Source organism: Leopardus geoffroyi, chromosome C2 (genome assembly GCF_018350155.1).
Source record: "Leopardus geoffroyi isolate Oge1 chromosome C2, O.geoffroyi_Oge1_pat1.0, whole genome shotgun sequence".
NCBI lineage: Eukaryota > Metazoa > Chordata > Mammalia > Carnivora > Felidae > Leopardus > Leopardus geoffroyi.
In genome coordinates, this window is record NC_059333.1 from 113,217,978 (window position 1) to 113,241,165 (window position 23,188).

The 23,188-nt window shown below is 37.7% G+C and overlaps 2 protein-coding genes across 23 annotated transcripts in view; one reads left to right on the plus strand and one right to left on the minus strand.

The window, feature by feature from the left end:
- MED12L (mediator complex subunit 12L) overlaps positions 1-23,188 on the minus strand; it is a 336,555-nt gene that overhangs the window by 70,244 nt on the left and 243,123 nt on the right. For all 17 annotated transcript variants that reach the window (XM_045503242.1, XM_045503255.1, XM_045503254.1 and 14 more), the window contains 5 exons: positions 12,435-12,582; positions 8,054-8,172; positions 6,825-6,968; positions 5,622-5,785; positions 2,502-2,633 (listed from right to left, as the gene is read on the minus strand). In XM_045503242.1, coding sequence (XP_045359198.1) covers positions 2,502-2,633; positions 5,622-5,785; positions 6,825-6,968; positions 8,054-8,172; positions 12,435-12,582 — 707 coding nt within the window. The remainder of the gene's footprint in view (positions 1-2,501; positions 2,634-5,621; positions 5,786-6,824; positions 6,969-8,053; positions 8,173-12,434; positions 12,583-23,188) is intronic.
- P2RY12 (purinergic receptor P2Y12) overlaps positions 1-23,188 on the plus strand; it is a 46,717-nt gene that overhangs the window by 20,720 nt on the left and 2,809 nt on the right. For 4 of the 6 annotated variants that reach the window (XM_045503272.1, XM_045503274.1, XM_045503273.1 and 1 more), the window contains exon 3: positions 22,241-22,397. The gene's annotated coding sequence lies outside the window, so the exon portion shown is untranslated. Of the gene's footprint in view, positions 1-12,610; positions 12,832-16,976; positions 17,138-22,240; positions 22,398-23,188 lie in introns of those variants that run through there. The other 2 variants (XM_045503276.1, XM_045503277.1) reach the window with 2 other exon arrangements.

Sequence of the window (23,188 nt, forward strand, 5' to 3'; positions counted from 1 at the left end):
TGAAACAGACCTCAGCAAATAGTAAAGTGTTCTCTCTTTTCCAACTTAATTCTACCCATCTATTCATGTCTGTCTTTAGAACCCAGAAGAATTCTGCTTTTCTTTCTCAATTTTTATAAGACTCAGCCCCCATTTTTCTTTCAGTCTAGAGACTTCTCTCAAGTTGACCCTCTGCTACCTCCAGCTGAGAGTGCATAATTTTTCTGAATCCTGTGGCTCATGAGGAAGTGTCCTTACTCTTTGTTTCTAGACTTCCTGTATCATGTATTACACTCTGTCCAAATGCACTTCAATGTTTTAATAAAAAGGTAGCTGTCATCTTAGTCACTCTCAAATTCTTACCACCCTCTGTTGCAGGCATCTAGGGAAATAAGGAACCAACTCAAACATTTTCTTCTGAAATTGCCTGCATCCGAAAAACCTGACAGAGTAATAAAGTAACACACACGTTGAAGCCAAAATGACTTATGCTCACATCTAGGTTTCATCATTTATTAACTTATGAATGAGGAATAATCATTTATTGTCAGAACAATCATTTCTACTTCCTGAGGTGGTGGGCAGATTAAAGATCTTGATGGCAAGGACCCAGAACAGTACTTGGCACGCTAAGTACCAGCACAATCAGGGCAAGATATCATCAGTGCTTTTTCTCCCAAATAATCCTCTTACACAACTTTATTATAAATGCTCCTACAGATATAATTATTAAAACTGTTTTTATTAGCATACTAAGAGAAATCTCACCAAGTATCTAGCTTTTGTTTCACCATTCTTCTTAATCCCAAGCTACAAATAATGCCTGACATCAGGGATTCCTGAGGGTTGCACCTGTCCTCCATTTCTTTAATTGAGGAAACGTTAACCAGTGCCACATCTTATGATGTAACACTGTACTGATCCTCAGCTTACAGTCGGTCTCCTAAATCTCCACACACTCACTGCACAGGACTTGAATTCACGGAGTTAACATACTTGCACTACCCTGAGGGAACACCAGGGGTCAAACAGGCTACTGGGGGTCTTGGGAAGTTCACTATTTAAATAAAACAGGGCTGTTGCGAGAACCAAATCATGTATGAGAAAGCCATCTGAAAACTGTAAACTGAAATTTAAAGCTCTCTGTAAGTAAGAATATGAGCACGGTTATTATTATATCATTTCTGTAGAAACATATTTCCTAAGACCCACTCAAATGTTCTATGAGCAATTATTTGGAAACCTAGCTCATTTCATGATGATACTCTCCCATTTTTTCCCTATCAATACCATTAAAAATATCATGGTTTTTTTTGGATTTATCTTCCATTCATCAGCTTTTCTGCGGTGCCTACTAGGAGCCAAATAAATGTTCTTCAAGGTATCCTAATATGGCAGTGAAGAAAATATGAAGTTCCTCCTTTCATGAAACTTACAGTTGAGAAAGAAGCCAGACCATAAATAAATATGTAAGTTACCCAGTGGTAGCAAATGCTAAGATTCAGAAAATGACAGAGAGGAGGAGTAAGAGGTTGCTATTTAAAATAGGGTGGTCAGGAAGGTAGAGCTATGAATGTACTGTGGGCATGGACATCCAAGTAACAGGGGAGAGATTACTAGAGAGGTAACAGTAAGTGCAAAAGCCCCAAGAGAGAGCGTGCTCAGAGTGTGTGAAGACCGGTAAAGAGGTCCATGTGGTTAGAATGGCATAAACAGAAGGAAAGAAGAAGAGATTATATATAGCAGATCCTGAAGGCAGTTGGGACTTAGAATTTATTCGTGTTGATAAGCCGCCACTAGAAACCTGCAAGTTATTCTTGTTTGAAAAGGATGACTTTTGTAGGTATGCTGAGGATATGCTAAAGAGAATCAGGGATGCAAGCAGAGAAACCAGTTATGACTCTGCACTAGTCCAACCAAGAGCTGGCAGTAGTGACAAAAGCAATGGCCAGTAGTCACATTCCACACAAACCAGGAAGACAGAGCTCCCAGAATTCAGGAACAAGTAACTGTAATTGATGGTTCTTTCCTTCCTTCTAGATGACAAATTTATTTTGCAGCCATTACCATCTCCTTCCCCCCACCCACAATTAATCATCAAAATTTCCTCAAAATATCATTAAGTATGTATTTTCTAGCGCCTGTCTACTGGTGGGGGCACAGGAGGTGCTAAGATGCACAGAATCATAGGCACTCAGGGATACCATCTGTAGTAAGACAGTCAAAGAGGCAGAGAAGCCAAGGCGGTGAGAAAGTAAGCATGCAAACACAAACAACGTTCCAGGTGAGGTACTAGCAAGTGCAAACTATAGAATGTTTACTCTCAACTTTATCTCAGAATTGCAATCAGAGCTAAACATGCATAGTAATTGGCAAAAGGAGGTTAAAGCTACAATGAAAGATAATTCAATGTGATTTCTGGCAGATATGATTAACGTTCATTATTAACAAGGATGACAATATCACAGTCGGGTCACTAAATACAGGCATGATGCCATTCCTATTGATTTTCTTCTACCCACCTGAAGAGGTCTCCAAATTTACTTCTGAGGTGGCTACATGACACATAGAGATCGTAGAGGTAGGCTAAGATGCATCTCTCGGGGGAAGAACATTCTGAGGGGTTCACAACATGCTTTACCACACCACACAACCTGAGGAGAAAAATATGTGAAGACAGGAGACACGTATTTTGCTAATATATGTTATTATTTGAATCTTTTAGAATAAGAATATGTGCAGCTATTACTTGGGTAAGGAAAAAGGTATTAGATTGTTGATACAATAGTAAATAATTGAATAAGGTATCATTTTTTCTATGAGGATAATGAAATACAAAATGATTTTTAAAAAGACTTTGGAAATACCATTAACAACAAGAAAGGAAAGAAATTCCTCCATACAGAAAGAATGTATGGAAGAATCCATCAATTAAGTTGCTATGACCAGAACACAAGAAGAAAGTTGTAGTAGACAATCTCTCTTCAGTAAAAAAAAGAAGCTATTTGCAAAGATTCTTAAGTCCACGCCTATGAAAAAGAGCAAATCTCTACATCAGTAAATCTGCGACATTCACTTTCAGGACCATGAACTGGTTCTGGCAAAAACTTGATGAATTCAGGATTTTAAGTCACATTCTCCTTCCTTATCCGAACTAGAAACAAATTTTAGTTTACCTAATGTAAGAATTTAAAACCCTTTCTTTTTAGTGACATTCCCTGGACGTCTTTCAACTCAGAAATACCATTACTACTCTATGTCAGTGCCCCTTTCCCCATATCAAAACGATGGCCCCTTTGGCCACAGTTCATTCAACATAATACTTCATACAACACAGAAGTAAACATTAGTGGTCCATTCACCTATTTATGAGTCTGATTCCACGATTACCACCTTGTATTCTGTTACAGGATTCAGTAATACCACAATAGCGTCATCGATGACTCAGATTTTGAAGCTAAGTAGGGCTTTTGAAATCATCTGATTCACCTTCCTCCTTTTATAAAGAGGGCACTGAGGCTCAGACAGGTGAAGTAACTTGCCCACAGGCAAAAAGCTAGTTCACAGCACAAACAAGAGGGGTGTTTAGGTCTCTAGACTCACATCCAGAGTTCTCTCTGTGATTCAGGGGATGGGGGGAAGCCAAAGAGAGCCTAGGCTGTTGAGGCCAAGAAGGATGCTACAATCAGAAATACCAGAGGTAGAACCCAGGAAACTGCAAAGAAATGACAATGCTGCACCCCAAGCCCTATGAATTGATATCAGCAGACACAGCAACCAGAGAGCCGATAAAAGTAGTCAATTACAGCAAAGTATCCTGCAATTAAGAAGTAGAGGATTCGCTACGTTGATAACTAGATTCACATAACATAAATCCCAGACATATTCTAAAAAGCCAAGTATCATTTTGTGATTAAAGTAAACAAACGGGCGCCTAGGTGGCTCAGTTGGTTAAGTGGCCTACTTTGGTTCAGGGCATGATCTCGCAGTTCATCAGGTCGAGCCTCATGTCAGGCTCTGTGCTCACAGCTCACAGACTGGAGCCTGCTTCAAACACTCTGTCTCCTTTTCTCTCTACCCCTCCCTCACTGGCACTGTGTCTCTCCCTCTCTTTTCAAAAATAAACAAACATTTAAAAGAATTTTTTTAATTTAAAGGTAACAAATATTTATTAAGAGCTTGGTAGGCATCCAGAGTATAGCAGTGTTGCCTTGATCTTTTTCACTTGTCAGAGATAAGAAAACATTTTGCACTGAAATCCAGCATATTCATATCAGTACAAAATACGATCTTTGTGAAAACATTGATCCTTAGTATCCATGATAAACTAAAAATATAAGATCAAATATGATTCTATGAACATTTAATAAATAATAAATTTAAACTGTTAAAATAAATGACACAAATAAATTTTAAAATAACAAAATTTGTCAAAACCTGTAATATTGATTTCATTACTGACTCATGGGTTTCCATACACAGTTTAAAAAGTACAGTATTAATCCAATAGCATGAATTTGCTCTAACTCAGAATGACTTTCAGCAATCTGGGAGATTTATTAGCCATGTGATATTGAGTACATCACTTCAACATACACTTCATTTAACAGGACTGAGTCTCAATTTCTTGATGTGTAACTGGTACCAATTATCCACTTTTACATGGTAGTTGAGGGCTATTAAGTAGTCATATATTTCCTGAATTCAAAAATGTTTATTTCCAAACTTTTAAAAATATCTGGGATGTTTCAGATTTCAGTCAATAATCTACGTGTAAAATTAATGTGGTAGCATTCCCTTTTCCCCAAAAAACTGCTATTAAATGGATGTCACTCTAGAATAACTTATAAATTGATTACATGTGCTAATTTACACACACACACACACACACACCAAAAAAATACTGTGAATCCGAAGAACCTCGTGTTTAAGTCTAGAAAGAAAAAAGGTAGAAAAAGAGGTTGTCCTTTTTTTATATAAAGCCCTGTAGAAAGGAGCCTGCAGTGGACAAAAAGGAGCTCCACAGAGGACAGTTCTTTATGTTTTTCTCATTCCTGTAACCTCAGAATGGAATGGGGGATATGAGGACACAGTCCAACATCATGAACAGCAGTGAAGAAAACTTTAGCCTACACTTCACACAAACGAAAAACAAACTACAAAACAAGGAAGCCATTTGTTCTGGATTAACTTTTGTCAAGATGTTTTTAGTTTACAAAAGAAATAAAATTGAAGAAGCAAATCTCTAAGGAAAGAACGCATGCAAAGCTTATTTGGTCTTGAATATAAACTGAAATGACATCAGCAAAGCAGCTGGCACGTATTCATCATTTGTAATAGGCTATGGTTCAGGGTAGCAAATGATGCAGTGCTCTGAATAACTGGTTTCTACTTGTACAAAGTACGGGCAGGAAAGGAAGGCAGGAAAGACTCATACACTACTAAGAGAACATTATCTTTCATGTTTACATCTCCTTCTCAGGTAAACATTTTCTGGCAAAAGTAGTCTTTAACTCTATCTTTTAAACTGAAACCAGCACCTGTCCTATTTTTCCTCTTAAAATCACTATAATATCTCATCACCAATTATACATGGAAAACATTAATTTGAAAAAAAAAATAATGATATTTAGTATACCAACCCTTCAAACACCTGGGCTGTCTGATCAGGATTCAGGATCAGACAACTATGGTACCGCCTGAGAACAGCCACAATGCACACACACAGTCCCGTCGTGTAACTTCCTGCCAGGCTGGAGGATTTCAGGAGCAGTTCGGCTTCCACAACACTCAGTTCATTTAGCAGCTACAATGGAAGAAAAGAGTGAATAAAAATGTAGCTGCCAAAATGACAGGAAAAACATTTATCTTCAAAGCCATGAATATATTGAGTTATTCTAACACCACCTTATCTTACCCATTATCGTGTCCCCGGACCATATGCCATATAACGACAGTGTGAGAAAACAAGCCCCCTAGAATTAAACTTTTTTATGTTTAATCCCTTGCCAAATTCTATAGTTTTTCTTTTGTCTAGACATCAAGGTATATACAGTCAGGAAGTATCCAACATTGAAATATCTACCAAAACTTGAGGGAAGCCCCAAGTTCTAGACCAGATGATTTCCCTACTTCTCACTTTTTCTTCTCTTTTCCCTCTTTAAGAAAACAGATGTTATTTATCATTATTTTCTTGTTATCAACAAACTAACACCTCCAATAAGCAATAGAAAACAAGTTTAAATTCTACTCACTAATAACATAATAAATGAACTCAAGTGTGTGTATAAGAAATCTAATGGGACACGAGCACCTGGGTGGCTCAGTCGGTTAAGCATCTGACTCTTGATTTCAGCCAAGGTCATGATCTCAGGTTCACTAGATTGAGTGCAAAGTCCAGCTCTGAGCTGTCAGCAAGGAGCCTACTTGGGATTCCCTCCCTCCCTCTCTCTCTCTCTCTTTCAAAAGAAATAAACAAAAAAACAAATGTTAATCCCTTAAAAAAAAAAATGGAATGTGACAAATCAAATTATATGGTTTTATATTTGTTCTTAACCTAAAATATACCCTACAATAAATGGTAAATTTTACCTTTTCTTAAGCGAAAGACAAAAATCAATCCTCAAAACCCTTCATATTTTTAAATGGCTATTATATATTTTAGCCCCAATTATAATTATTTAATTGAAAATTATGGACATAGCTGCCATTAAAACGCTAGTTGAATACTGTTGATTCAGAAGGTCTCAATTATTCAAAAGTACAGTGGTCTGCTCAATTTAAGTTGTACAATGTCTAGCAGGTTTGCTTTCCTAAAAATCAGAGAAGCAGGGTCTCTCTGACACCTGTATTGCGAAGTCAATTAGTCCATTGATGTTCAGCGCTGGCTCCATAAGATCAAAGATGAGTTGAATATGGTGAGCCAAAGGGAGATGATAGGATGTTCCTGAAGCAAAGCTTGTGATTTGTTCCAGCACATTATTGGAGATCTGGACAACAAAAATGTGAAAATAATTAGAAAAGCAGTACTTAAAATTATTTTAATTTTTTAAGAAATTTGAATTTATATATTGCTCTTAAAATTTAAAACATATCTCCACAGAAACCAAATCAATATAAAAATCAAACAACAATCAATCAAACCAATATAAAAATCAAACAACTTCCTTCCAACTGTATTTTGAAGATACAAGGCAAGTTGTCATTAAGATTTTGACCTAACTATCCTAATGGTAAAACTGCTACAAATGCTAATTAATTTCCAGATAACATTTATTTGGATATCAATGGATTTGTAAAACAACACAGATCTGGTTTCTTCTAAGTAGTATTTTATTTCACTCATTAACAGATTCCTGCCTTATCAATAGTAATGTAGGGCCAAAATGTATTAAGTATTGCATTAGGATTATTTGACATAGTGTTGGTTATTATTATAAAGTAAAAATATTTGTGAAAAAAATAAATTTCTCTGAAAAGGGCAACCTGACACTTAAAACTGAACTACTTAAGAGTTTGAGATGATTGTGAATACGTTTAAAAAGCATATTTATAGGGGCGCATGGGTGGCTAAGCCCATTAAGCATCTGACTTTGGCTCAGGTCATGATCTCTTGGCTGGCAACACAGAGCCTTCTTTGGATCCTCTGTGCCCCACCCCTCTTTCTGGCACTCCCCCCAGCTTGTACTATCTCTCTCAGAACTAAGTATTTTTTGGGGTGCCTGGGTGGCGCAGTCGGTTAAGCGTCCAACTTCAGCCAGGTCACGATCTCGCGGTCCGTGAGTTCGAGCCCCGCGTCAGGCTCTGGGCTGATGGCTCAGAGCCTGGAGCCTGTTTCCGATTCTGTGTCTCCCTCTCTCTCTGCTCCTCCCCCGTTCATGCTCTGTCTCTCTCTGTCCCAAAAAATAAATAAACGTTGAAAAAAAAATTAAAAAAAAAAAAAAAAACTAAGTATTTTTTAAAAAACGTATTCATAAAACCAAACAAAGCCAAAAGTATATACTGCATGAAAGAAATTGTTACGCAGTGCAAATGAATAACCCCAAATGCACAATACACAGTTTTAAATGGCTACCTGAGATGTCACTTGATGCTGATCAAAATATGAAAGGAGCTGAAGTTTTGTGAACACAGTCTCCAGAGTTGGAAATGCTTCCTGTTTGTTCTTCCTGGTTTTTTGTCCTTCATCTCCAACTAAACGTACAATAGATACATTACTTTTCATTTCATAGAAGCTCTTGACTTTTTCAGTGGATACTTTCTATTGAAGTATAACATATATGAAGAGGCACACAAACTATGAATATCTACAAAGTAAAAACACTCGCATAATTGAGACTCAAAGCACAAAGTCACACACCAGATCCCCGGAAACCCCTCAGTCTCCTTCTAGTCCTCTCTGCCCCAGGAAACCAAGATCCTAAAGTCTAAAGGCTTGGATTAGTAATTTCCAGTTTGGAACCATGAGAGATACTTTTTACATCCAGCATCTTTCATGCAACAATATGCTTCTGAGCTTGATCCATGTTGTTGAGGCAACTTTAATTTGTTCTAAAAGGAATTTGTTCTAAAAGGAGTAATTCTCACTCATGTATAGTATACCAATGTGTGATATACCACCATTTATTTCTTAATTCTAGTGAGTAGTTTCCATATTTTGGCTATTAATGGGAAATACCTCTATAAACATTTCTAACTCTTAAAATATGAAGACAGCAACAATGAAAGGGGGTAAAAATTACCGATGGTCACAGTGACAGAACAGGATACGTCACTGGCATCTTCTTAGGGCATTCACCAGGATATTAATCCCCCAAAATTTAATATGTAAAAAAGGAAATTTATACCATTCTAACATTGTTAGGGGTAGCAAAGAATTAAATCTCTCCACATAATGTTAAAGTGCTACATTTATCAATTTAGCATGAAGAAGTTTAAAAAAAATTCCAAAATAAAAAAAAAATTATAAACACTTCTTATCCCAGGGGACTCTTGTTCTTATTAACAGTACTAAGGATAAGACCCAAAAGAATTAAGTCCTGTGTTAAATATCTTTAAATACATGAATTTATAAAGACAAATCTAACATAAGAAAACAAAAAAACAAAGATCAGATTGTATGCTTCCTAAGATCGTTTCCAACACTACGATTCTCAGGGGTCATAAGAAGGGAGCTCTACCACTCATATCTTATTTAGGAAAGTTTACTTTCAGAGCACCAAGGCCACTTTACTGATTTTTTTTCTATTAAAGACACAAGTATTTCACTCAACTCAAAACGATGTTGATAAAGGTAAATCTAATGGTTTTAGAAAATAACACTGAAAGAAAAGAGATCCTCTTTCAAATATAAGGAAGCAGAGTCTAGATGCTTCATGCTCATGTGCAAACACACACACACACACACACACACTCAGCAGCGTGTTTTATTTCCTAAAGCTAACAAACCCTGATACCAGAGTAAATAGAATCAAAAGGTGAGTGGTAACAAAAGGTAAGAGACTGTGCCACTTTTGTTCAAAACACCATATCTAACACAAAGAATAAGAACAAAGAAGTTCATTAAACCTACTTGTTTTTCAATATCTATTCTCAATTTAACTATGGTGCTTTGCCTTAAATATAGCTATTCACATGTAACAAGCATGTTTAAAATATCCAAGTTTTGAATTTTCCATTTACTAACATCATTGATCCAAGGCTGAAAACTCACATCAATGATTTTGGGTATAATGTACTGTAAAAGTGAAGTTAATATATTTAATCACTCCTTCCTGGAAACAAAACAAATAAACAAACAAAAATAACACATCTTAAGTATTGCCACCATGAGAACTCACAAATGCATCTTGTGTGTGTGTGCATGCATGTGTGTGTGTGCATGCGATTGTGGTTTATGCTAAATAGGATCTATTTACTTACAGGTAACTAACTTCTTAAAACCTCATATAAAGAATATACAATTGATTCTTGGCAATTTACATTCACTTTCAAAGAAACATTTAAGAAATTAGTGGTAGTTCTCAATAGACTATTTTAATGATATTTACATGAATAACAATTTAGTCATAATTTACAGATTTTCCTCATTTACTTTATTTAATCTGCTTTCATAATATATGTTATTGCTCTTATGTTGCTTAACTTTGGTCTTCTTTTAAAAAAAAAGTGTATGATCCTGACATTTGTCTTTATTCTCATGGTAAACTTCATTAATGTACTTAAAAAGAAAAAAAAAAAAAAAAAGACACTGACAACCAAAGATGACCAGCCAATGTAAATAGAAAAATGAAGATTGACCATGTTCAACTGCAAGTGTCATTTAAACTCCTAGATAAGGCCTGGCTGATCTGAGACCACTTCTAATGATTTCCTCAAAACAATACGAAACCACTATATAGGCACAAATCAATAGACGCTAACACAAACTATATTTTCCTGCTTTACCAATTCTCTTCTTTGCTGCAACGATGGACAAATTACCATTAATCTGAAGTACAGCTAGCTAGCTTCTGGCAAGCATAGTAGGTTTTAAGGAGGGACTTAACCTTTGACTATTTATTATCAGAAGGCAGCTCACTACATCCCAAATTAACACATATATGATTGAGGAATTTTATCTAAAATGAGGAAAAGACAAATATCCCCACTGCAAATGCCACTCCACAGTGGTGGTTCTATTGCTGATAACTCAAAAAGTAGCATGGAACAACAAAGATGTTCTCTTTGTGAGTTCAAAAGTGAGAAGTGCCTATTTAAAAGACTGGTACAAAGATAGGACAGACTGTAGTCGGGCATTAAACACTCACTGTGAAGGAAGGAAGTAGGCTCAACAGAAAAACACACTGCATTGTGTCCTCCCCTTTCCCATTCTTCTCAACCTCCCAAACCCCCAAATTCCCTAAGAGCTGGAAAGACTCTCTACAATTAGTGTTGATAAAACATTTATTACTGACCCTTCTAAAGAAGACAGTGTCCACCCAGTTCCCAAGTACACAAAAAGAAGTTTCAAATCCCTTTGCTAGCTAGTTACAAGGCTTCTAAATTCAACCTTCTAAATGCAATCCATTTCCTCTTTTCTCAAACAAAAAGAAACAGCAAAACAACTGATCAACAGTTTTTCTTAGATCAGGTTCTTTGTTTCGGGGGTGGGGGGTGGGGGGGTGGGTGTTTGTTTTCTAAAACCAAGCTCAATAACGACAGGCCAACAACAACAAGGTTTCATTTCCCATCCACAATTCTTGGTTGTTCCCTCACAAAGCCAGTGTGGTACAAGGTCCTTCAGGGGCAATGGATGGGAAGGGGGTCAGGGAAGAGCTGTAAATCACATGAAAGTTAACCCTCCCCTTATGCTCTAAAGACAACTGCCACAGACATCAGACACCTGCACTACCACATTCACACTGAAAACCATCTTGCCTTTGTACCTTGCTTCTGCATGTGCACATCTACCGATAGAGAGGACAGAGAGCTATTTGTATTAGTTCTCTGTACTTTTCTCTTGCAAAGATCTAGTGTGGACAAGCTCTAGGAAAACATCTGGTTGAAATCTAAAGACCAGAGGTCCTGGGGAGAGAGACGTTCATAAAAATGTGTGTCTTTTGTACTGAACAACAACGTAGGGTTCCTAGAGGAGTCTGTGCCATGTGGAAGGAAGAATGCTGTATCAATAGGGAAAACCCAAACACTTTTTTTCTTTGATTATTTAAGTAAAAGAAATAAACACCAGTAATGGCAGTGAAGTATATATAATGATATCTTATTTTAAATCTTATGAATGCCTGATAAAATAAACAATCCTTGAAAAGAGTAATTAAGCAAATGTGAAGTGGATAATTACAGAATTCCAATTATGCAACGTGGTGACATAATATAAGGCATAGTTTCATGTAAAAAAAACTATGTCCAAAGCATGGGGAAACGCTGTTCCAAGGAAAGAAGGCATTACCGAGCAAAGAACCAAATTTCTGTGTAACTTGAAATCGCTCGCTGTTATAGGCAGCAACCTACTGCAAGTATCGTTCTGACTAATGTAAGAAAAGATCAGCAACTACACTGTCATGCTTTTCAATTACTGTGCAAATGTGAGTACTCAGAGCAAACTACAAGCCTAAAACAGGATGGCAGAGAATTGAAGAAGTGGAACTCTTCCAGACTAAGGGTTTCCAATTCATTCTTCAGTACTTCATTTAGGTACTTCCCATATAGGAAATATGGGAAGGATTTAAAAAAAAAAGGGGGGGGGGCAGAAAATTAAAATTAAAATTAATATAAAGCTTACTACAAATGGAACCAAGGCCTTAAAATTTCAATGTGCTTATTCATATTTCAAGATGACAGTCATTCATGAGAGGAAACACTCTGGTGACAGTGACATCCAGGACTCTGATAAAGCCTGTGCTAACAGGAAGGCCAAAAGACAGCCCAATGGGAGCAAAGGCATTAAGGGTCTTTACCCCCTGTCTCTGTGGTGCTCTTCTTATTTAGGATTTTCAAAATATCTTTGGTAATCTTCTTCAGCTGATGCTTCGCTTCATCACGCTCTTTGCCCACTCCATAAAGCAGGATTGTGCGCTGGTTACATTCATGACTTGAAGATTCATCCTGAAAAACAGAAAATGCATTTTGAAACCCTTGTTGGCAGGGGCAGGGCTGCATTTCCCATCCATGAAATGCACTAACCACAGCCTCTCCGTGCTGGCTGGCGGTGGCATCCCGCCCACCTTTCAATTCACCTCAACCTCCACTGGCAACACCCTTGTTTTTCCAGTTTGGAACTTGCTAAAGTAAAAAAAAAGTGTCAACTGACCCGAAGTCTTAATAGAAGCATTTGATGTGGGCGTACTCTACAGAGTAAGTTTTGACTCTTGAAAACTTTTCATTGTTTAAAATTTAACATGGTATTAATTTCACATCATATTACATACTATTTAGTCACACTTTTTCCTTAAGGAAAATGTTACTTCTTAGTAAGCTTGGTTTTCTATATAAAGCATCACTAAATATTTCCTATTTCAAAAAATGATCTTGCTATGATCCTCAAATACTTTGAGAAAAACTGTTCCGTTGGCCTCCCACATGACTGGGTGAGGTGTATGTATATATATATATACTTTTTTTAAACGTTTATTTATTTTTTTGAGACAGAGAGAGACAGAGCATGAGTGGGGGAGGGGCAGAGAGAGAGGGAGACAGAATCTGAAACAGGCTCCAGGCTCTGAGCTGTCAGCACAGAGCCCAACGCGGGGCTCGAACTCACTGACTACGATCGTGACCTGAGCCGAAGTCGGCCGCTTAACCGACTGAGCCACCCAGGCGCCCCGAGGTGTATGTATATTTATTTCCAAATGACCTAACAACAAAGAGTCCAGGTCTCGTTAGGTGTGAGGTAAAGAGTTGCAAACGCAAACATGTTCAGTACCACCTTCCTCTAGGGGAATACCTCCCCACCCCTGTGCCGCAGACAGTAAATTCAAGCACTATTTTTCCCACAAGGGAAAAGAAATTATGTCATCACAACATCACACACACACACACACACATTCCTTAGCTTAAGTGAAACAGTAGAGGGTGTGTATTCTCTCCTAGGACTGGTTTTGAATTTTTCTCTCTAAATTCTCTCTCAGATCCTATATTCTTCCATTTTCTTAGTAAGTTTCTATCCTTTGGTACAATCACTTTTCTTATCTTTCTGTATATGTTCATCCGTTACGGGCAAGGACCCTTCCTAACAGTACCTAATTCTAAGGAGCTTGCAGGAGAAAAGAGTTTCTTCTAGGGAAGACCAAGTGTAATGTGTTGCTAATGGCTGAAAAAAAGAGCAGAAGCCTGGAGACTTGGGAAAATCCCAATGCTTCATTTGAAGTACTTCACATGTGCACTTTGCACAAAGTCACATTTTACTCTTGAAACGAGAGCCCGTTTTCTAAGCTGCTGTCACCTTCCATCACTGTCCTTCTCACACGCTTGCATTCAAGGCACCCCTTTTCTCCCCACCAATACCCTTTTTGTTATACTCCACCAGAAATATGCATTTGTACACCCTGCCAGTCCATCTTGCTACCCTGTCCAGAATTAGTAACATTTTATGTGTTCAAATTTGCATCTTAAAAAAAAAAAAAAAAAAAAGCTAGGAGCAGGTCTCTTCTAGAAACTGCTGTTATTAATATTCTGACTATCCCAATTTCCTCTCAAGTTTCAAAAGACAGACCTAATCATGGGATAAAGTCAACATAGAGAGTGATTCCTACATTTGGCTGCACTGAGGCATGACCTGAGCTGCTTATTAATTTCCAATTTTTGTTGCCATTACACAGTACCGCTGTTGTATTTCTTTTTTGTCTGACGGGATGTGTACATATGAGCCCTGTAAAGGGAACAGGGGGAAGGCACTAAGAACACTGTACAAAACTCAGGCAGTGCCAGCCATGTGTCCTGACAAATGTATTTAGTTAAAGCACCTGTCAAACAGTTCTAATGTAAACTTCTGTGTGATGGGTGATGGAAAGATGTCATCAAAGTTACTGAACAAATGTTTTTAGAGGATCTACCTACCTTACCTACCTTGGTAAAACAAGATGGTAGGGACTCTGAGAAAATACAAGGGTGAATGCTCCCTGTCCTCCATGAGCACAGATTCAGTGTCATAAAAGTAGCATTTGCAGAGCTTCAAGCCCAAATGGTGATAGTAAAAGAAGTTACCTTGGAAAGACCCATGTGCTCAGCACAAACACAGAGATACTATGGCTCCATACTGTACCATTAACAGCCCAAATTCAGGGTAAGAGACAGCTATGGCTGTATTCAGGTTGTGGCACTTGCGGACTCCATGGTCCTGAGTCTTTCTGTCCTAATGAGCCTTTCTGGGCCTCAGATGCTTCCCCTGAAACGTCGGCTAACACCACCTTCCTTGTAAGATTTTTGCAAGAATAACTGAGATGAAGCGTGTAAAGCACTTAGCAAAGCAGCATATCAGAGAGCCCATCGCTGTCCATCCAGGTTTCAACACTTCCACTTCTTACTTGCATGCGCCCCAGATCCACACCGAACTGTATTACTCAACATCTCCTCAAGGCACCAGGATACTTCCTTCCTTTGCTCTTGCTCCTCCTGCCACCTAAAATACTTACTCTCAATAGCTTGACCCTCATGTGTGGAAGTGCTGTACACAATTACAGCATCAGGTCCCTCACTGTCACCTTAGTGTAGTGAATGCCCTTGGGCCAGGAGGAGGAAGGAGGGGAAGAGGGCCTTTGGAGCACTTGCCACAGTGTAATTCACTCACTTTCAAGGTATTTGTTTAATGTTTGTCTTCCCTGCTCCTCTGTCAGTTTTGTGAGGGAGAACTCCAGGTCTGTTTTATTCACATTTATAGTCCCCTCAGTGGCACTGTGTAGGCACTTAATTTATGACGAATACATTAAACAATGAATAAATAAGTGGACTAATGAAAGAACACATGACTCAAAGAATAGGGCAGGGATGAAAGTAAGAACAAAAACGTTCTGTAGAAAACCTAACCTGATAGCTAAGTGCTGATAGAACTGAAGAGGAGAAATGAGAAGCAGAGAGAAAAAGCCAGAAAGTCTGTAGGGTGTGAAAACTCTCTCTCAGTGGCCTGAATAAAAAACAATAAGAAGCAAAACCAAAAAGTACTGAAGGAAATTGGGAAAGAATTAGGCATCTAAGTGAATGTGCATCTCACTAGATTTCAAGATGGACTCACTAGATAAAATTTGTTGGGGTGGTGGGGAGGGAAGCAGCTTATAAGAACAGGGAGCTCATGAATTCACCTGTAGGTGAGAGGAATTGGAGGCACAGGTGGATACATATTATAAATGTCGAGTAGGTGGTGTGACGTGAGGACCTACAAAGAGGTAACAGCTTAGAGGTAAGAGCAATATGTCCCTGGGAGGGGCGCAAAACCCCCAGGTTCTCTTTGAGGGGAGGGGACAACTAAGAGAGTAGAGACAGGAAGGAGATAAATAAGCCATCAAATGATGCACACATAGTCTCCATAATTAACAAGATCAGTGGACAAGTGGGGGTCACATAAGTCGGGGGGGGGACATTAAGAGGGCCATCGACAGTGTCAAATGCAGCAAGAAGTCTCAATGAATGTTGCCTCTCTGACTTATTAAAAAAGAAAACAAAAACAAAAGCAAACTACACATCAACTTCAAAAGAGAAGTTTCTCTGTAGGGGCAGAAAGCCGGAAACAGGATTGTAGTAAGAGTAGATGGTGAAATGGTAAGGGTGAGGCAAGTAACCTGCATTTACTAGTAGTTGGTCAGGAAGAACAATAGCTTGAAAGGTGGAGGGGAATAGGTGTATTAGGAAAACCAAAGGCAAACTCTTGTTCCAAAGGTATGTTTCAATTAAAGGAATCTCCATGAAGGAAATCCAGATTGGAAGGTAGATAGCTGATACAGGAGATAGGAAACAATGGCTTGTTGTTTGGATTAGCTTGTAAAGAAAACCCAGGACAACTTTCTACTTCGGGGAAGAAAATGGTAAAACTATATTTGGAAATTTGGAGGTAAGGAAATAAGAAACTTGAAAAAGCTTTCATCAGTTTACTGGCTCTAATTTGCTCAGGGAGGTGGACCAGAAGCAGCCAAGTCAAGAGTTTAGAGTGAAGGGATGAAATTAAAAAATCAAGAAAAATATGCATTTAGCTGCAAAAGAACCATTAGCCTCTATATGGGGCCTGAAGACCCTATTTGTGTCTGATAATTAATATTTTCAGGTAAATCATGATAGCTTTTACTAGTCTTCAAAGATATTTTAACTTTTACTAGTCTTCAAAGATATTTTAAAAGTGACTGTTTTTCATTAGCCCACAAGATTTGTTTATATCAACTTTTTGTACTTACAGAAAATCTATGTCTTCAAGTAGCAATTTATAGTACATGAGAACAGGGTCAACCTAAGAGAATGGGCCAAATATTTCCAAAAGCACCAATGAGTTCTCTGTTCCTTCAACTAGGTATTAAAAAACCGTCAAGTTGAATAGTTGGTATCTCTATCAGATACATACTCCATTATTTATACCCTGAAGGTCACAACTTGCTGGGCAGAAAAAAGAATCAACTGTCGTGTCTCTGGAAGGCCGGCCACCCGTCTCCTGCTAGCCCACTGCTGTGCTTGGGTTAAACAGGTCATCTCCCGTATGAGCTAAATTCTGAAAATCTCATCCTCAGGACCGATTTCTCTTCTTCTTCAGACAATATCTGACACTCACAAAGACTTAAGTGAGCAACAAACTGGGAGGAGACATGTCCAAAAGCCCTAGAAGGCTTGGAGTACTGAAGAAATTAAAATAGGTATCTTGAGCTAAATACCCTTACTGGTAAGAATTTGAGTTAATTGAAGTCAGGTCTCCTCTAAGTCATCATCAAAACCTAAGTGATTAGACATGTTGCGGAAGTGTGTATGTGTGTTCATAAGATGGGATAACAGAGGTGATTATCAGAGCTGTGTACTCTCCTTTTACCTCATTCATATGTCCTGGTATTTCTATACTGACCCAATCATCGGAGAATTTTAAAATTAATAAATTAATGTTCTTTTTAGAAGGAGATAAAAAAGAATCCCACTCTAGATATACTTCCTTTTCTTCCAAACACTCATGAAAAACAGATGAAGTAAATGTGATGGTCCTAATAAAACAAGATATTGCATTTGATACTTCCAACACTCTATAATTGTGTATGTTTAAATATTCAAATGTAAACCCAGCAGTCATCATGAAATAAATTGCACAGAGCTCCCTACCCCATATCCCAGAAAAGCAGAAAAACTACCTTTAAAAAAAAAATGGAGCTACTTACATAAAGATTTTGTTTATCTATTAAAATGAAAAACTCTTAAAAGAGGCCTCCAAATTATTTTTTCGCAGAATCTTTCAATATGTCACATTACTCTGTTTAGAATATATGACCTTCCAAATAAGTGTGACATGAGGGATAAGCCTTGGGCAAAGGTGTAATAAGAAGAGAGCAGACATGCATGGAGAGGCTGTGTCAAAGGAGTAAGAAATTAGCAGCTTCTTCTCATTTGTTACTCCACCTGAAATGGAAGAACTCCTTTAAATCCAAAAAAAAGGAGACTCCTTTCATTAGATTTATACAGGAAATTTTTGTCCTACACTAGCTTAAGGCCCATGGTATGGCTGAAATGACAGCTCTGGGCAAGAGGCTCAACGCATCCTGGGGGCACAATAAAATGAACATCAGTGCGTTTGACTATATTTACTAGTCCTCTGCTTTCAAGCAAAACAATCAAGCCAGGGATGACAGATAATTAGATCAAGATGACATTTTCTTTTGCAAAATACCCCACACCCAAGAGTCTTTACTTGTGGAGAATGTCTCATATACGACCTCAATTTTTATACTCAAACGGGTAAAACCACTAAATTCTATGAGTAAGCAGTGCCTTAAAATGCATGTGTTCATTCAAAACATTCACTAATGTCAAAATGACCACACTTTGAAACCATGCAATGTGAGAACTAAAATATCCTAAGACCTAATCAAATGTCTCAATTATATCTCCATTCTCTTGCCCTAACCTGATTCCACAAGGAACACCAGGTCCTACCATTTCAGGACATGGCTCTCTTAAGTTCAGAGTAATCCATTTGAAGCAAATATTTTCAGAGAAGCAGACTATCTTTAATAGATGTGGCAAAATAAACCAACCAATTAAACCACTTACATGTAAAAATTCTGGGTTACAAATTCATTTTGTGAAGTCATCTCAATCTTAGAAATTAACCAAATCAATCAAAATCAGTCCTGTTTCCAATGAGAATACATACAATTATAAACTGCATTTACTGTTGTTCATTAATGACAGGCTCAAGTGTACAACTTGTTCTACTTCTCTGTACAATAATATAGCTGACCCCCAAAAAACACAGGTTTGAATTGCATGGGCCCCACTTATGTGCAGACTTTTTTCCTTTTAAGATTATTTATTATTTATTTACTTATTTATTTATTTATTTATTTAGAGACAGAAAGAGAGGGAAGGAGGGAAGGACGGAGGGAGATGGGGAGAGAGGCAGAAAAAAGAGGGAGAGATAGAATCCCAAGCAGGCTCTGCACTATCAGAGCAGAGCCTGACATGGGGCTTGAAACTCACAAACCATGAGATCATAACCTGAGTCAAAATCAAGAGTTGGATGCTCGAGTGACCCAGGTGCCCCTATGTGCAGACTTTTTTCAATCAATAGAGTACTAGAAGTGGACTGTCTGTCACATTTTTTTTCTCTAGCTAATTTTACTGTAATATAGTACATAATACATATAACATACAAAATAGCTGTTAATCAACTGTTTGTATTATCGATTAGGCTTCCGTCCACAGTGGGCTATTATTAGTCAGGTTTATGAGAAGTCAAAACTTATATGCATATGTCACTTATAGATCAATTAAAAACTTAAAATTTTTTTTAAGCTATAATGCGAATTTTTGACTGCTGTACCCCTAATTTGCACATCATTCACGGGTCAACAGTATACTTTTTTTTTTTTTTAACGTTTATTTATTTTTGAGACAGAGAGAGACAGAGCATGAACGGGGGAGGGTCAGAGAGAGGGAGACACAGAATCTGAAACAGGCTCCAGGCTCTGAGCTGTCAGCACAGAGCCCGATGCTGGGCTCGAACTCATGGACCATGAGATCATGACCTGAGCCGAAGTTGGCAGCTTAACCGACTGAGCCACCCAGGCGCCCCAACAGTATACTTTTATAACCTGAGATGATTCACTTGAAAGTGATCTACATGGGTAACTGGCAGTCAATTCCTAATGAGAAAATTACCAGAGAAGATTTACAGATAGGTGGTTGTGAGTTACAATCAAAGGAAAGTTAATTTAGATCAGGAGCTGGGGCCTTTTGATTTACCCCTCAAATCAGTATTCATAGCTTTCTAGGAATTTGGAAATATAAATTCTTCATAATGTAGTAAGATATCAGTATCCTGAATTAGTGTTTCTTTAGTATGGCATATTAATTTGTTGAAATCAGTAATGCTCTTTTTTTTTTCCACAAGCCTTGTTTCATCTGAGTACCTTAAAAACACTTCATAAACATCCTTTACACTAAAGTTTGCAATTGGGTGTACAGGCAAATATGACTTCTATTTTCTTGAAAACAGTACAACCATTCCATTCATGGTATTTACCTCTTGCTCCAGGGCCTCAACAAAGTGGACATGGGGGTGGGGGGTTAGGTCGAGCAGACACTGAGACAGGGAGGATTTCTAGGTGCACAGTGGTTACAGGTACAGGCTCTGAGATCAGTTAGAATGGGGTCCCTACTTCACTCTGCTCCTCAATTTCCATCACACAGAGAACGGAAACAAGATGACTATCTACTTCAGAGAATAACAGAGATCATTCAACAAGTTAATTCACGACAATATAAGAAGTCAAATGTTGGCTCTTATTATTCTGAAGTGTACGCAGGCATAAAAGTGTTTTCCACAAGTATACTATTGTGTCTCCAAACCAAAAACCAAGTATTAAAATTTGATTAATGCAATACATTTCAAAATAGAAATAACGTAAGAATTCCCACTTTTATAGGACTCCACTATCACACCTCTAGATGACTAACAGATTGGGATCATTACATGACTCAAATTTCTGACTGAAATTACTAAAATATTTTTTAAAGTTTATTGATTGATAGAGAGTGAGCACACACAAGCAAAAGTGGGGGAGGGGCAGAGAGAGAGGAAGAGAGACAATTCCAAGTAGACTCCACACTCAGTACAGAGCACCACGAGGGGCCAGATCCCACAATCATGAGATCATGACTTGAGCTGAAACCAAAAGTCAGACTCGGTTAACCAACTGAGCCACCCAGGTGCCCTGAAATTACTCAAATTATAGCTTAATCCCAAACTCCTAATGCCAACAAAATTCTCAGGTTGGTTTAAATCAGTGATCTTCAAAGTTTACTGTTCATAACCCTCACTTGGAAGGTTCTTTAAAGTATAGCTAAGGGGTGCAACCAGAGTTTCTGATTCAATGGAGCTAGGTTGGCTAAGTCCAAGAATGTGCATTTGTCACAACTTCCTAGGCGATGCTGGGCCGCTGTTCTGCACTTTGAAAATTGGGGGCGCCTGGGTGGCTCAGTCGGTTAAGCGGCCAACTTCGGCTCAGGTCATGATCTCGCGGTCCATGAGTTTGAGCCCCGTGTCGGGCTCTGTGCCGACAGCTCAGAGCCTAGAGCCTGTTTCAGATTCTGTGTCTCCCTCTCTCTGACCCTTCCCCATTCATGCTCTGTCTCTCTCTGTCTCAAAAATAAATAAACGTTTAAAAAAAATTTAAAAAAAAAAAGAAAATTGATGTTAAAGATTATTTAACATACACAGAGATAGACCCACTCAAAATTCAAAAGAAAGAAGTAACCAAAACATACGTTCACACCAAAGGCACCAAGCCAAGTGGATCTACTGGAAATAAAGGGACATTACAGTTCAAATCTTGTATGTGTGTGAGAGAGCATCAAAAACATTTATGTAAAGGTAACAGAGAAACAGAGATCCCTTAATTTAATAACATATTCTCTGCCCAACCAAAAGCTAGATTACAAAATAATTGTTTATATTCAAATTCTATTTAAGAAAAGCCTGAAAGACACTTTATATAATAAGCCTGGCAATGGATACAACTGGTTTTCTTTTTTAATGTAATTTTGGAATCTTCAAATTTATAATGAGAGGAAACTGTTTCACGTACGAAGACTTGATCAAACACAGATTTAAAATAATGACATTATTAGCCAGGAAAAAAAACAAGGGGCAAGAGACTTAACATCCGTAACAAGCACACATTTTGAGTTAATGTAATTACTTGTTAAAAGGCAATATATCACCCAGCTTGAGCACAGTATGTTTTCAGGTAAATAATCATCCGAGAAAGCAAGCTCGCAATCTTCTCCAGGAAGCAGACTTTGAAAAGCTTGATCTCAACATGGATTTACTGTGTACATGGGAAACAGCCAAAAGAACTCATAAAGTATCAAACTCTATGGGCAGGTCTCACCAAACAGAAGCAAGATTTTAAACTGCATTTTAAAAGATGAATTCTTGCCCATCCTGCCCCACATTTCTCAGGGAAATAAAAGCAGAAGTCCTAAAAACGGCCCGACGGAAATAGAGTGTCTGCACAGCTTTGAGTCCAGGGCACTGGAAGGTAATTTCTGATTGTGAAGTCCTCTGTTCCTCTCTCTTTTTCTCTAGAACACTCAAGACTTTACTGATGAACACTCAGAAGATAAAGAGTTATAACAACTAAACTAAGACATTAAAAGGAAAATACCAGACGCTACTCCGCAGGTTGCCTTAACTGCCAATTAATGGATACATTTAAATCCTCCTGAATCAACAAAACAACCAGGTAATTTTATATCTAAAAGTATTTGACAAATACAGGTGTTTACATGATGATGAATGTGTACATGTTTGTCAAGTTTTCTTAAAATTGGAAACCTTTAATAATGTCAATGCATGAACTTATTTGGAATAAAAATTAAAATACAAGCTGTACTAATGGTGTCAGGAAAACCATTAACTTCTTCATTAAACACACATACGCATACACACACACACACACACACACACACACACACACGCAGCACAGAAATAAAATATAAATGGTCTTATTTATTTTACCTGGAGTGTAAAATGAGATTTAAATATAGACAGATGGAAATAATCTTAATATCAAGAATACTCATTAAATAAGATATAGTCTATGCCACATTAGCATTCCCAATGCATAATTTCCAAAAAAAAGTATCAGTGAATGCACGAATAAGAGTACATAGCAGTAGCAAAGAAGATTAAAATCTATGATCCTATATCAATTTAATACTGGGTTTTGTTTAGTTTTTGTTTTTTTAAACAGGTGAGGGGGTGTTGAAAATTGAAGCCGTAACTGTCACAATATGAAACTTTTACTTTCAATAATTAGACAATGAAAAATTAAATGTGAGAATTTAATGTTATCTCTACTTGTCACAATTTAAGTATTTCAAATGGAACCTTTTATTTGGATATGTGTGCTTTTAACATCACCATGTCTTATATTTAGGAATAATATTCATAGAAAATCAATTGCATTTGCCTGTGATTTAAAAAAAAAATTACAAATTTCATTTCAAATGTCAAAACTTAAGGGTGCCTAGG